At 48.4% G+C, this 15,855-nt stretch overlaps 1 protein-coding gene across 5 annotated transcripts in view; it reads left to right on the top strand.

Annotated features, from left to right (window-relative positions):
• PRRC2C (proline rich coiled-coil 2C) overlaps positions 1–15,855 on the top strand; it is a 147,631-nt gene that overhangs the window by 106,000 nt on the left and 25,776 nt on the right. For all 5 annotated transcript variants that reach the window (XM_073571543.1, XM_073571541.1, XM_073571539.1 and 2 more), the window contains exons 19-31: positions 6,763–7,096; positions 8,581–8,666; positions 8,743–8,928; positions 9,351–9,599; positions 9,691–9,795; positions 9,876–9,977; positions 10,314–10,572; positions 10,655–10,858; positions 11,053–11,174; positions 12,069–12,187; positions 12,751–12,982; positions 13,071–13,172; positions 14,917–15,123. In XM_073571543.1, coding sequence (XP_073427644.1) covers positions 6,763–7,096; positions 8,581–8,666; positions 8,743–8,928; positions 9,351–9,599; positions 9,691–9,795; positions 9,876–9,977; positions 10,314–10,572; positions 10,655–10,858; positions 11,053–11,174; positions 12,069–12,187; positions 12,751–12,982; positions 13,071–13,172; positions 14,917–15,123 — 2,307 coding nt within the window. The remainder of the gene's footprint in view (positions 1–6,762; positions 7,097–8,580; positions 8,667–8,742; positions 8,929–9,350; positions 9,600–9,690; positions 9,796–9,875; positions 9,978–10,313; positions 10,573–10,654; positions 10,859–11,052; positions 11,175–12,068; positions 12,188–12,750; positions 12,983–13,070; positions 13,173–14,916; positions 15,124–15,855) is intronic.

Genomic DNA, 15,855 nt, shown 5'->3' with positions numbered 1-15,855 from the left:
CTGAGCTTTCCTGGCATATATGTCATTTATTACTCTGTCGCCTAATTGGGGGACACAGAACCGTGGGAGTTATGCTGCTGCCAACTAGGAGGCGACACTATGCATAATCTAAAAAAGATTAACTTTGGCCCCTCCTCTGCAGTATACACCCCTGGACGGCGTCAGCCTTCTCCAGTTTTTGCTTAGTGTCGCAAGGAGGCACACTTAGGAGTTTTTACTCTGTCTTTTTTTTTCCTGGATTTTTTTTTCCAACAGACTACAGATGAAGAAAAGCGGGTCTCCAGCGAGACTCCCTGGCATGGCTCCCTCCTCGGTCCCCTATTAAGGGTACCCGGTTGAGGTCGAGGTGGCTATTCCCCATGTCGCTCCTTCCCCAGTCCTTCGGGTACTGGTTCGAAGTTGAGAACCCCCTCCCTCCTCAGTTCCTTTTAGCTCTGGGTTGAGGTTGAGCCGACGACGAAGCCCCCTGACGGTGACTGCAGCATCCTTCCTAATCCCCCTCTGGGGGTATTAGGTTGAGACACCGCAGGTAGGGCCTGTACCAGGCACCATTCGGACGCTTACAAGCCCAGGGACCCCAGTCCAGCTGCGGGCTCCTGTTGGGACCGGGGGAGATGCAACAAGGCATAGCACTTGTCAGAGACCGGACCCTGCGCCCTGTCTCTGCAGCAGCACCAGCTGCACAGCGCCTCAAAGGGACCCTCCACAGGGACCAGTGCGCGTTCAGACCCCGCCGCTAGCCTTCTTTTTCATTCCGGGGGGTCAGGGTTAAATCCAACCCCACCCCACGGGCAACCGCGCCGTCCTGGAGCCCTGCTGGGCATGAGATCTCAAATTTAGGCCGTGGCTTCGGCCTAGCAGAAGCCGCCGACCTATTCCCTCCCCCCCGGATGACGAAAATGACACTCTGCAGTGTCATAGAAGGGGCGGATCGAGACAGGAAGGGGGCGCTTTTACTTAGCTCTGCGCGCCCTTTTCGGCTCTCCGCCCCCTTCTCCCTCCACCTCAGAATTCCGGTGGCCATCTTGCTGCACCAGTAGAATAGCTGAAGGCAGCACAGCGGTCTCTGGGGGGGCACAGGACTGGGATTTATCGGTGCTGGACCTAGGGGGCGCACCGGTGGGGTAAGATCACAGCTGGGTTCTCTGTACTCTGTATATCCTATAACGCTCCCCTATCCTTCTCCTCTGCGCAGATACCCCTGTAGGGCCTCTGCTAATCAGTCTCTGGGCACTATGTCGGGCTCAAGAAAGAGGACCAGACAAGACTGCTTTTATGCAGTCTGCACAGCCTGCAAGGTTACTCTCCCCAGCGGCAGCACATACCCGCACTGCCGGGACTATACCCAAAACACTGGATCAGAACCCCAAGATGTCCCTACCGAAGCTTCTGCGGCCGCCACTGCGCCGGAATGGGCTACTCAGATGTCGCAGTCTATAACAGTCTATAGATAACCTGACCTCCACACTATTGCAGGCTCTGCAGGGTCATGTCTCGGCTATGAACGTTACCCAGCAAAGGGACATCCGGTCTCAGGGACATGCCGCTTCTGACAGTTTGAGACGTAAGCGGACCCACAGGTCGCGTTCATCTGCGTCTTCACATAGCACTAGGTTGTCCCCCTCCAGGGAGAGACACAGTGGCTCCAGGTCACCTAGACCGTCCCCTGATAGAGAAAGACAATGTGGATCTCCACAACGATCCCAGACCACAGAACACCTCCGCCCTAGTTCGCCCGCTAGGGAGCTCCTTAGTGATGCGCAAGACTGAGAGGGCATATGTGACTCTAACTCAGATAACGAAACAGAGAACGCTCTGCTCCCTTGTCCCCCTAGCAATACGGCGCTAGTTGAGGATATAATCTCCTCCATCCTTCGGGTGCTGGACATTTCTGATACAACCCCGGAAGCACCAGAACACAAAATTTCCTTCGAGAGTGTTCAGAAACCATCTAAGGTCTTCCCTAATCACCCAGAATTTCAAAAAATACTTTCTAAGCATTTTTCGCAGCCTGAGAAAAAATTCGCCAATCGCAAATACTTAGAAGCAAAGTACCCCTTCCCACAGAAGGACACTAAGGAATGGACAGATCCACCTGAAGTGGACCCCCCAGTCTCTAGGCTAGCAGCACAAACCCTTCTCTCACTGCCAGACAGCTCAACCCTCAAGGACGCAGCAGACAGACAGGTAGAACGCATGGCTCGTTCAATCTTCGAAGCGTCAAGTGCCTCTCTGGCTCCCGCGTTTGCTTCAGTTTGGGCAGCCAAGGCCATTATGGCCTGGGCTAAACTATTGCAACAGGGCCTCCAAGCTTCAAATCCTCAGCTGGCGGACCAGGCGGTGCAAGTTGCAGTAGTGGCAGATTACATGGTCCATGCAGCGTTGGACTCTGCAAGAGGGGTAGCGGGAATAGCATCAAACACCATCACGATCCGGTGTATTCTCTGGCTGAGAGAATGGAAGGCGGATGCGGCCTCAAAAAAGTCTCTGACAAATCTCCCGTACTTCAGTGAAAAGCTGGATACAATGATATCCAATGCTACCGGGGGTAAAAGTACTTCTCTCCCTCAACTAAGACCAAAACGCACGTTTAAAAGACGTAATCAATCTCGTTTCCGATCCTTTCGAAATTCTTCAGGCTGGTCCGTCTCGCGCCCAGCACAAAATTGTAACCGCTCCCCCTGCAGAGACAACACACGGGCGGCACAGAGGCAGAACAGGAACTGGCAGTCAAAAGCAAACCAGGCGAAATCCAAAGGAGGAAAAGCTCAGACTTTCCCCTCATCATGATTCATGGCCTCGGGAAGACACCCCACTTGTAGGCGGACGACTGCTACTCTTTCAGCAGGTCTGGATGCGTATTACAGAAGACAGGTGTGTCAAGGAAATAGTGTCTTCAGGATACAAGATCGAGTTTACTACCAGCCCACCAAACAGGTTCTTTCTCTCCGTTCCTCCAAAACCTCCACTCAAGGCTCGAGCCTTCCATCAAGCGGTTTCTTCCCTCCTTCAAGCAGGAGTTATAGTACCAGTTCCAGCAGACAAGCGCTTCCGAGGGTTCTACTCCAATCTGTTCGTGGTGCCCAAGAAGGGAGGCAGCGTCCGACCCATACTAGACCTCAAGCAACTCAACAAGTATGTTCGAGTTCGTCACTTTCGCATGGAGTCCCACTGGTCAATCGTTGCGTCCATGGAGAAAGGAGAATATCTCGCCTCCATAGACATACAGGACGCATACCTGCATATACCAATTGCTCCCGCCCATCAGAGATTCCTCAGATTTGCAATCAACCAAGACCATTACCAGTTTGTGGCCCTCCCGTTCGGACTCGCCACGGCCCCCAGAACATTTACAAAGGTCATGGCAGCTACCATGGACGTTCTACACTCCAGAGGCATAGTAGTCGTTCCATACCTGGACGACCTTCTCATCAAGGCCCCCACCTTCGAGGACTGCGAGGTCAACGTCTCAATCACAATCGACACTCTTGAGTCGCCTGGGATGGATAGTCAATTTACAGAAGTCATCAAGTAACCCGAGTCAGTCTCTGGCCTTCCTATGGATGCTTTTTGACACCTCCAGGGGTCTGGTGATCCTCCCCAGGGACAAGGCACTAGCCCTCCGTTTGGGAGTTCGCACTCTCCTCCGCAAGTCCCCCCGATCTCTCCGGTATGCCATGAGAGTACTCTGCAGGATGGCAGCAGCAATGGATGCGGTACCATTTGCCCAGTTTCACCTCAGACCCCTTCAACTGGCCATCCTAAAGTCCTGGGACAGGAATCCGTTCTCCCTCAACAGGGAGTTCCGGTTATCATCAAAAACCAGGAGGTCCCTGCACTGGTGGCTCAAGCCAACCTCGCTTGCAAGGGGAAAACCCTTTCTCTCAGATCAATGGAAGGTTTTGACCACCGACGCAAGCCTGACGGGTTGGGGCGCGGTGCACCTACATCACAGAGCGCAAGGCAAGTGGTCACCAATGGAAGCGAACATGCCCATCAACATCCTGGAAATTCGGGCCATCTTCCTGACATTGAAAGCCTTTCATCACTTGCTAGCAGACTCTCATATCAGAGTACATGTAAGATAAGATGGCTTTAAGGTGCAATGATACACTGCGCTGCTGTAGGTAAAATTCAAGGAGCTTTATTGGTGCCTACGCGTTTCCTGAGCTGTCCCAGCTCACTTCATCAGAGCAACCAATGCCCTGATGAAGTGAGCTGGGACAGCTCAGGAAACGCGTAGGCACCAATAAAGCTCCTTGAATTTTACCTACAGCAGCGCAGTGTATCATTGCACCTTAAAGCCATCTTATCTTACAAGTCCTTGGACCCTTTGCAGACTGCAGCAGCTGTTTCATGCGTTTGTAGGTGTTGTGACCGAAGTTTCACAACCCTATCAGGTGAGTCTCTCCTTGCCTCACCATTACAATTGTGTTTTAAAGGTTTCACACAGTGAATGCGCCCTGTTTTGTTTCTTTTATATCAGAGTACAGTCGGACAATGCCACCGCGGTGGCATATGTGAACCATCAAGGCGGGACCCGCAGCATCCAGGCAATGAACGAAGTAACATGTATCCTACACTGGGCTGAGGATGCGAGGTCGGTACTCTCTGCGGTCCACATTCCGGGTGTGGACAACTGGGAAGCCGACTATCTCAGCAGACAAGGAATGGACTCGGAGGAGTGGTCTCTCCATCCCGAAATATTTAATCGGATCTGCCATCGCTGGGGACACCGGACGTGGATCTAATGGCATCCCATCTCAATGCCAAGGTTCCCAATTTCATGGCCAGGATGCGCGGTCGCTCGGAGCAGATGCCGTGGTTCAGGACTGGACCCAGTTCCAGCTTCTGTACATTTTTCCACCCCTCCCCCTGATCTCCAGAGTCCTGAGGAAGATAAAACAAGAGGGAGTTCCCACCATCCTGATCGCGCCAGACTGGCCCAGGCGTACATGGTACGCCGACGTTGTTCAACTCACAGCAGACGCCCCCTGGCGTCTCCCCACACGTCCCGACCTTCTGTCACAAGGCCCGTTCTTCCATCAGAACTCGGGCTCTCAATTTGACGGCATGGCCATTGAGACCTGGGTTTTGACCCAAGCAGGTTTTTCACCGGACGTCGTTAAAACCATGATCAGGGCTCGAAATCCAGCTTCAGCCAGGATTTACGATCGTACCTGGAAGGTTTTCTTTACATGGTGCGAATCTCGCGGACAGATCCCACTCCTCTACTCTCTTCCAAAGGTCCTCGGTTTCCTTCAGTCAGACTTGGACGCCAGGCTATCCCTGGGCTCGCTTAAGAGCCAGGTGTCAGCGCTGTCAGTGCTCTTTCAGAGGCGTATTGCTAACAAGCCGCAAGTGAGGACTTTTCTCCAAGGGGTTTCCCGATTGGTTCCCCCCTACAAACATCCATTGGAGACGTGGGACCTCAACATGGTCCTGACAGCATTGCAGACACCACCTTTCGAACCCCTTAAGGAGGTCTCACTCCGCCTCCTATCACAGAAGGTGGTTTTTCTGGTGGCAATCACCTCGCTACGCAGGGTGTCCGAACTTTCAGCACTTTCTGCAGACAACCTTTCCTGGTTTTCCATCAGGACAAAGTGGTTCTCCGTACAGTACCATCCTTCCTTCCGAAGGTTGTGTCCAGCTTCCACCTCAATGAGGAAATCTCACTACCATCTCTTTGCCCGGTTCCCGTTCATAGAGTGGAGAAGGCTCTGCATATGCTTGACCTTGTCAGGGCATTGCGTATTTACGTATCTAGGACTGCTCCCTTCCGAAAGTCTGATTCACTTTTCCTTCTTCCAGAAGGCGTTCGCAAGGGCCTACCGGCTTCCAAAGCCACCCTTGCTAGGTGGATCAAGTCCACCATTCAAGAGGCTTACCGCCTTAACAATTCTCCTCTTTCGGCCGGTATCACGGCACACTACGCGGGCGGTAGGGGCCTCTTGGGCCATTCGGCATCAAGCCTCGGCACAACAAGTGTGTAAGGCAGCCACTTGGACTAGCCTCCACACACTTACAAAACACTACAGAGTGCATACCCAGTCCTCAGTGGATGCGAGCCTGGGTAGACGGGTCCTGCAGGCGGCAGTACCCCAAATTTAGGGAACTGTCAGCACAATATTCGTCCACTGCTTCCCACCCAGGGACTGCTTTGGGACGTCCCACGGTTCTGTGTCCCCCCATTAGGCGACAGAGTAAAGGAGATTTTTGTGTACTCACCGTAAAATCTTTCTCTTAGCCTTTAATTGGGGGACACAGCTTCCACCCTGTTGCCCTTACGGGCCGTTGTTTACGGTTGAGTTCTCATATTGTTCTTTGAGCTCGTACGTAGTAGCCTTCTTACAGGCATGGTTATGTTTCTGGTATGTTCCTCCTAATGCTTTTGCACAAAACTGGAGAAGGCTGATGCCGTCCAGGAGTGTATACTGCAGAGGAGGGGCCAAAGTTAATCTTTTTCAGATTATGCATAGTGTCGCCTCCTAGTGGACAGCAGCATAACACCCACGGTTCTGTGTCCCCCAATTAAAGGCTAAGAGAGAGAAATTTTACGGTGAGTACACACAAATCTCCTTTTTGGGAAGCATTTATTCTTTATAATATGTGTCTTATAATGCACAGACCATGAAATATCCAATCCTTCTAAGAGACATGGGGTGGTGACAGGCTGTAAATGTATTACAACACAGTGCATACCATTTTTGTAGTAGTTCAGTGAAATGATTAGACTTGTTCTCTTGAAATACTTTTTAGGTTTGGAATAAAAAAGGTTCTGGTGAGAAGGGACGAGGCCAAAATTCGAAGCTTCCGCCCCGTTTTGTGAAAAAACAGCAGCAGCAAGCGGCAGCGCTTCAGGCCCAATCCTCCGGGCTTACTGCTCCACAAAGTATAACCCCATCTGTACCCCCTGCAATGGCTTCCAATCAACCTCCAGCTTCTGCCCAGACACAGCCAGCCACAAATGGGTCTGAGTTTTCTGCACCTGTAAAGCCGCAACCTCCATCACAGCCACCTAGTGCTCTGGGAACAGAGCTATGGGAAAGCAAGATAACAGCCCCAAATGTTCTGAATGATCTGTCCAAGAAATGTAAGTACTGTATTCCGAAGAATTAAAGGGAATCTGTAGAATTAACCTTTTAAAGTGTGTATATGGGCACACCGGTCATAGGAAGCTGAATACAATGACACCTTGATATCTGCGATCCAGTGTTTTTATTTCAGAGAAACCCATGTTTTTCTCAATATGTAAATGAGCTGTTAAGATCTATGGGCCGAACATAGATCTCCCCAATCTGCCTCCCGCGATTATACACATTACTAGTGTGAGACATATAATGACTGACAGTCTGCTCTCCTGTTCTACATGTCTCACACTGGTGACTAGGGATGAGCGAATAGCTGCATCGGGAACCCAGATACCTGGAGCGCTTCCGATAATCAGCTGATCTGCCCCGCAGCTGCATGTATCGCAGCTGTTTCGCAGTCACAACACATGCATGGAGAGCCTGTGTGTTGTAACTGTCACACAGCCACGACACATGCAGCTGCGGCGCCGAACAGCTGATTATCGGGAGCGCCCCAGGTATCCGGGTTCCCGATGCAGCTATTCGGATAAGCTCTTATCTGAAGCTATTAGATCATCCCTACTGGTGACAATTCATTTATAATGAACTTTGGAGTCAAATTCTTGAGGAATATTTATGTGCAGCCCATAGATCATTTACGTATTAAGAAAGGCTTTGATTTTTCTGGTATAAGACATTAGATTGCAGATATCAAGATATCATTGTATTCAGCTTCCTATGACCTGCGTGCTCAGATATACAGCTTGGGAGGGTTCATCCTACTGACAGATTCCCTTTAAGGCATTCCTGTGCAAGGATTAATTACTGTATACAAGACCGTTTTATATAAGTGCTTAATAACTGTAGATGGAGAACAGTCTACTTTACAATCACAGGCTGTAGCTAGTCTTGCTCTCATCTGAGAGGTGGATGCAGTCGTGTTCCATGTTGGCAAAGTGCTAATTGGTGAAACTGCTGTCTGATACATTGTTGCAACCCACTACTGAAGTCTGTGCAGATGCTGCTGGACTAGATGCAGTTGAATCCACTTCTCAGCTGTTTTTTAAGTCCATGTTCACACTTTGTGAATTGTTAGAATTTACATGCCAATTTGAGCATTAAGTCTTACCGAATACTGATTTCTCATTTTAAAGAGGATGTCCAGTGAAAGGCTGGGATAGGTGATCTCTTATTTATCAGAAGGGATCCGACTGCAGCTGGCTGCCCAACCACGCCTCCATTAATTTTTAATGGTGCAGCAGAGCTCTGCTCGCAGCTTTTTCTGACGGCTCTATAGAAAATGGAGCCATTATTGGAACATGCGTGCTGCCGCTCCATACTAACAGGGGGGTAAATACTCCCTGGGTAAGTGATAGCAGGGGTCCTCCTGCTGGGTTTGACTAGAGATCTGGTAGTTTGTAGTAATGATTTGTAAACATTGAGTAATTGTATGTATATTCTAGTAGAAAGTATGGCTATATTCATGTAATTTGTAACTCGTTTTCAGTGGGACCTATAAATCCTCCACAGCCGCCATCTTCCAGTGCCTGGAATAAACCTCTAACAGGTTTTGTGTCCACCACCAGTTCTGAGGTACAATCAGCCCCCACTGTATACTATGCAATAAGATTATGTTGCTCATCTTTAAAATGGGGATATTTCCTTACAGACATCCAAAAATGGCCAAGATGTCACAGTCGACTTGACAATGGAAGCTATTCAGTTTGGCGCCCCTGCGTCCAGCAATAGTGATAATGAAGGTGCTGCCGCTATCTCCGAAAAAACAGAATCACTTCCTGAGCCAAAGGAGCAAAGACAAAAGCAGCCTAGGGCTGGCCCAATCAAATCCCAGAAGGTAATATTAGTTTCTGTATTTTGTTGTTTAACAATATTACCACATTTGACTTTCCAGTTATTCGCTCTCAGCCATTCAGTCCTATGGGCAATACTTGGAGTGGACCAGCAGGTGCGTGTGCAATGGGCCAATCCATTTAACTTCTCCACTGCATATCCACTGGATAGGTGATAATTTTTGGAACCTGGAATACCCCTTGAAGGCTCTTTGCTCACCCACAATGGGGACTCTATATATGTTAGAGTATATGTATTCCTCCCTCGTCTCACAAGTTCCATTTTACCCCATAAATCTTTTACATCAGTCTTGGTTTATTACAGCCCTTCATACATTCTGTTACTTGGTGTTAGCTGCCACAATGCTATGTTGCACATTTCATATAACATTTAGTAACATGTTTTGTAATATTTATTTTCTCCTAGATACAGGATCTCAATGTAATTCAGAGCAAGGAATATCAGCCAGGTCCTATTGGTAAGGAGCGATCCTTAAAGAACCGCAAAGTAAAAGAAGTGCAGTCTGAGCCTGAGGCTCCGGAAAAGCACATTCCAAATACTGTTCACACAGCCGAACCTGTCCCGTCAAATGATACTAAAGTTATCAGCGAGGTGGCCACTGAAATCACTAGTATGTTGTCTGTCTCTGCACCTGAATTCGGCACAAGCACTAAGGTACTAAGGAGCCCACCATGTGTGGAAATCTCACGTGTGTGTGTGTATTGGGACTAAATCCTTAGGTATTCATTTTTTTCTTATCTGTAAGGAAACTGTAACAGACTACAGCAGCCTGTCCAGCGCCCTGCCTAACACCCTGCCTAACACTGCATCTGCAGGCAGCTCCAAAATGGAGGCTACTTTGGTTCCTAATGTAAGTTTGGCTGATGTCTCTCTTCCTCCAGTCTGATTCGACATCTGAGAACTGTCCCTAACCGAAGACTGTCATTACAGGTACCTCTCCCTCACAGTCTACCCCTGTCTCGGAGAGAGACTCTTCAGCAGAGTTCAAGCCTAACTCCTGTGTCTCCTGCCACAGTTGACCTGACTCTGAAGGTACGGAGCATATATTTGGAATTTATTACTAGAAGTCTTAAGGGCGTTATTCTCCATGCCAGGTGTCAGCAGGCGATCCACTTGTCTACTAGATATTGGTGGCGTGGAACATGTTTTCTGTGGATACTTGCTGAGTGGCTGATGAAAGTGTCTACAACCATCTGCAGTATATGAGCCCACCCTTATGGTGTTTGTACCTGGCATTTGCAGTTAGATATTTCAAAAGCTGATATTTATGTGATGTCCTTGTCCATGTGATTGATTTTGTTTGCTTAATGTCAAGTCATCCCACATTCTTGCTGATTTTTATTCTGTTTTATGTGGTGTTTTCTGCAGATGGAGTCTGCTCGCAAGGCCTGGGAGAACTCCCCAAGTGTTGCTGAAAAAGGATCCCCAATCACCCCTGCCGCCCCCCCTGCCAGCACCTCAGTTGTAGGGGCTTCCTCCAATTCCAGCACTGGGGTTGGTAGTATATCTGCTAACAGTGGAAATGCTGGGCCGCCTCCGCCCAGTAGCGTTCCCTACAATTCTTTCTCCAGTGCATCCATGCCGCCTATCCCAGTAGCCTCAGTGACGCCAACTACATCCTTATCAGGTAATGGGCACTTACAACTGGTGTTTAAGGTTTTGTTGTATGGATGCAGTATATAACATGTACTGATGCTTTCTCCATCTAGGTGGTGGAACATACACAACATCATCACTCAGCACAAAAACGACCACAACTTCCGACCCTCCTAATATCTGCAAAGTAAAGCCTCAGCAGCTCCAGAGCAGCAGCAGTATGCCCGCCGCCAGTCACTTCTCCCAGCTTAGCTGCATGCCCTCATTAATAGCACAGCAGCAGAGCCCACAGGTCTATGTCTCCCAGTCTGCAGCAGGTATACCATGTTTCTTTAATTTGACGTATTTTAGTTTGTATTTTATTTTTCTTTTATGTAGAATGAGACGAGGGTTTCTGCTGCAGCAAGCTGCTTCTCAGCTAGAGAAGATGCAGCCTCAGCGCCTCCTGTGTTCGCAAACATGATTACCAAATTTTTTTTTAACTTTTGAATGTTTATTTCTTGTGGCACAGGGCCGGCTGCACAGATACCTGCTTTTTATATGGACACAAGTCACTTATTTAATACTCAACATGCACGACTGGCTCCTCCAACCCTGACCCAACAGCAAGGATTCCAGCCGGGTCTCTCCCAAGTGAGTTTCTGGATGGTTTTGTGCTTATTGCTATAAAGGAATAAGAAAAATTGAAGGGGGTTATCCAGCGTGTACAAATTGTGTGCATTCATCTCGTGATAGGAACACACTAATACGTCTTCATCTACATGTATGTCCTGAATCGCCAAACCAGGTGCCTGATACGTGGTGTCAGGAGTAATGTGCTTTTCATGTATATGAACACACAGGCTCATTTGACCAGAGGGTTACCTCCCATCTTTCTTGCTGGCCCATAGAGATGAACAAAGAGATTCACAGGACCCAGGTGCCCTCTGAACCACCTCTTACATGCCGGAAACCCCTGCACTACTTCTGATTATTGGACCATGTCGTCATCATTCCTGCTCAACGCAAGCATGACGCCGGGTCTACTAATCAGAAAGCAAGCCCTAGGGATGCCGTCAGGTAGGAGGTTGGCAGATGTCTGCTCTGGTGGCAGTGGACCCACCGAGATGACCAGGGATCAAGCTGCTAATCACTTTCATCATTTGTTGTCCATCATCAAGCACATAACATCTGTGGTGCTGCCAGTGTGACTGCTGTTTTTCAGTTTGCTTTCCTACTAAGGGACTCCGTAGCACGTGCCCCAGCAGGAGGGAATGATCAGAGCCAAAGGGCGAGTGGGGCATCATGGAGTGTAAAAGTCATCTTAGGGCTTGTAGTATTACAGTGCATGCTGAATAATAAAGTGGACCTAAGTTTTATGGATAAGAGTTACGATAAAGGATGATTTATAAACGTATTTTTGGGCATTACCATTGTGGGCTTTTTATTTTTTCGATAGTATCCTAAAAAAAACACTTCATTACTGTGGAACAAAGGGGGGGCACCTCTGATTTCTTCTGTTTAATTTCCAATTTTTTTTTTTTTTAGATTCCTATCCCAATCTACGCTCCCCTCCAAAGTCAGCACCAGGCTCAGCTTGGCTTAGCACCTGCTCCTCCTGTATCTCAAGCCCAAGAACTGTTTACTCCCTCTCTCCAGCCTTACAGGTAGGTCCACTCAGTCTAGCTTGGTAGTAACTGGTTCATCTAATGGAGAGAATGTAAATGAGAAGCGAATAGTAGCATTGTAGAATGTTTGGGTATGTGCACATGGTTAGTAATTGGCAGCGCTTTGGACGCAGCATATGTCTGCTGCGTCCAAAGCGCTGCTGTCTGTTGAACGCAAGTGAATCCTCTGTGATCACTGAACCGTGCGGAATCATCGCATCCAATACATTGTACAGCTGAGATGTATCTTGTGGAGATGCGATAAATGGACATGCTGCAGTCTGGAAAGACGCGCCCCATGTCTGTCTCTGCGGGTGAGCTACGGGGCGTCTCTGGACGCATAGTGGACATGGGATTTCTTGAAATCCCATCCAATATGCTGTAACATCTGGACGCTGTGGAAGTACGCAGCGTCCAACCCACATGATTTTACTGATCATGGCCACATACCCTTAGAGTTGAAAGGGACCTCAAGGGTCATAGTGTCCAACCCCCTGCTACATACAGGATAGTAATTTAGTGTATGACTGAAATCTCTTTACATCAAACAACCTTTCCCATAGGTCTCAACAGGCCTATCTACAGAGCAATTTGTCTCAGCCTTCCCCGGTTGTCTTGTCTGGCGCTACCTTACACAATTTCCCTGGAGTACAACACCAGGACCTTGCTAAAGCCCAGTCTAGCTTGGCGTATCAGCAGACCACCAACACTCAGCCCATTTCTATATTGTATGAACATCAGCTTGGTCAGTCTGGTTTGGGAGGATCTCAACTTATCGATACTCATATTCTTCAGGTAAGATATTAATTTCCGCAGAACAGTGTTTTGCTTTATACAATTATTTTTTGGGGGCTACTTTAAAACCTGCAACTCATCTCCACAGACACGACAGGGGCTCGGCCAGCCTTCTAATCTGTATTCTGGGCAGCAGCCTAGTCAGACCAGCTTCTACAACACGGCTCAGTCTCCGACAGGTCTTCAGCAGGTCAGGCTTTGTTTTCTTCAGCATCAGCACCATCTTTGTTTTGTTCATGGCTTCTAACCGGTCTTGTAGCTCAGCCCCATTAAATAAAGTAAATGTGACTGAGCTGGAATTCCAGATACACTACATAAGCAAAAGATGTGAGGTTTTGGAGGAAATAGCAAATCCATCTAAATTTTTCACGACTCTTTTAATCTCTGTCCAAAGGGATTAATTTGTGATTTGTTATGATCAATCTTTGTCTTGAGCGATGTTTGAGTTCTCCTTTAAATAATGCACTCATTTTAAAATGTTAGCTTTGTAGTGAAGAAGGCATGTTCAAGGATCCTACTAATATCCCAGTATGGACTCCTATAGAAATGATTACATTTGCATTGATTTGCAAATCTTGTGGGCAACATGGGGACCATGGGGTAAAGCTAGTCTCACTGCAGCATAGCATGTTCTTTTAAAAAAAAAAAAACTCTACATTTCTCCTAAACATAAAGTTTTAAGTACCTCCTCTGATTGTGCTCTTTTTTTTTTTTTCTGTGCCTCTACTTTGCAAAGTTATGTCACCCTGAGAGAGTGCTGAGAATGCAAATTTTCCTTTCAGCCAACTTGAACGCTGAAAACCTCATGTCCCTACCCTTTTATGGGGAGCGCAGAAGCTTAGGAAAGCATTAGCGCTGGAGACCCAGGGCCCCAGACCCGACTCTTACAGGAGATGGCTTTGCAGATTTTCTCCAGCGCTCTGGCCCAACACTGCTCTTAACCTTTGCTGCCGTGCTCCAGTAGCAGGAAGGGACAAGGGGACTGAGGCAGGCGGCAGTGGGGACCTGATCTCTAGGCGTTTGCTTTTTCTCATGTTTTGGTTGTAGAGCGTAAGAAGAGAAAAACAAACTATGTGCACTTCTCTGGTCTATGCCCAGTTGGTTGAAGGGACACTTTGCATTTCCAAGTCACCTGCCCTTGTCTGATACTGAACTTTCAGCTACTCCCGTCCGCGTCCTGCAGTTTGTGACCTGCCGGCTCCTCCAGTGTTTCATGCCGTAGGTCATTAATCAATGTAAGCATCTGAAAGCCCCATTCTGCCTCTCATAGACTTGCATTCAATGCATTGAGAGCTTGTGATGTAGCTTCTGAGTTCCAGCCAGTCAGAAGCTGCACTCACAAGATGGCGCACCGCGAGACCAGTCCAGTGCCGAAAACTGTGAAGCCAACTTAGGGTGCGTAAATGACCAGGGGCAGAGGACTTGCGCTTAAAGTACCACTCCAGCGGTGAAAAAATGCTTGCGTGGTGCTTTAAATTAAATTAAGTCCAGTGAAAGGTCTTCAAAACCTTCTATCAGTTTCACGAATGTTGTGGTGTCTAAGGGATAATGTTTCTCCTTGTGCTAAGTGACATGCCTATCCTGGCCTGCCATGTGAGGAGGCTTATAAGTATTGCAATGCTCCTCTGGAAATTAAATATGCAAAATTGACTCTTCAGAGAAGAAGAGGATTTGATCTCTATCGCCACCTATTGTGGAAGTAGCAATCCTAAAAGTCACTATCAACCCTTTACCAAGCCTTACCATATGACTTTATTATGTTATCCTAAGTCATATGGTAAGGCTCGTTAAAGGGCCGATGGTGACTTTATAGGATTGCCTCTTCCAATAGGTGGCGATAGTATGAAGTCCTTTCTTAAGAGGCAATTTGCGCACAAGTGTTCTGTTAATTTCACTAATACAGAATTCAAGTTATCTTAACCTTGTACTTCCAGATGACGGTACCTTTGCAAGGATCGCAGCTGTCCTTGTCCAACTTTGGTTCTACTGGAGGGCAGCCCCTCATTGCTTTATCTCAAACTCTACCACCCACACCTCAAGCGCAACATCAGAATCTCTCTAGGGCCGGCCAAGTGAGCCAGGCTTACCGTGGCCTGATACCTTCTGGCAGTCAGCATGGAATGATCGCGGCTCCCGGCAAGGTGACCAATACAGTTATTCTCTTTGCCTTTGGATGATGTAAGATTACATGTATGATGTTTGCATGAAGCTCCTTTCAGTTGTATATCGTGGAGTCGGCGGATACCTCTAGAACTCTGCTACAGAGACCAGGCTTTATGCATGTCTGTCCCCAACTGGGTTAGAAAAATATCTAAATATCACTTCCATTGCACAGTGCTTGTCTGAGATACTCTGCACTTAGTAGTCCCACAGGGGGTCATGCTAATCACTGAGCAGGACCACCCCCTGGACTCCTGATAACCTGTATATTAAAGGGAACCTGTCACCCCCCCAGGCGTTTTTAACTAAAAGCGCCACCTTGTGCATCACTAATGCTGCATTCTGTCAAGGTGGCCTGCGCTGTAATCTTGTTTCTTGGGTATGCGCATTTAGCGCTACCCATCCACTGACATCACATGAGGTCTTCTTTATCGCACCTGCGTGGACGCGCGGCCCGAGATCCCTCCCCACAGTCTCTTCTGATTTATTCACACAGCGGGGTGGGATCTCGGGCCGTGCGTCCACGCAGGCGCAAGAAGGAAGACATCATGTGATGTCAGTGGACGGGCAGCGCTAACTGCGCATGCCCAAGAAACAAGATTACAGCGCAGGCGCCGGCTAAATAACTGAACGCTGAGGAGGCGGCGCCCAGAAGAATGGAGGAAATGACTGATGGCTGTGAGGCGTCTGTGTCCGGGGGGGGGGGGGGGGGA

This window comes from Dendrobates tinctorius, unplaced genomic scaffold (assembly GCF_039654945.1).
Source record: "Dendrobates tinctorius isolate UK_male_01 unplaced genomic scaffold, ASM3965494v1 ptg000029l, whole genome shotgun sequence".
In the NCBI taxonomy this organism is placed as follows: Eukaryota; Metazoa; Chordata; class Amphibia; order Anura; family Dendrobatidae; genus Dendrobates; species Dendrobates tinctorius.
The sequence above is the reverse complement of the archived record's forward strand: the minus strand, read 5'-3'. Positions and strand labels throughout refer to the sequence as shown.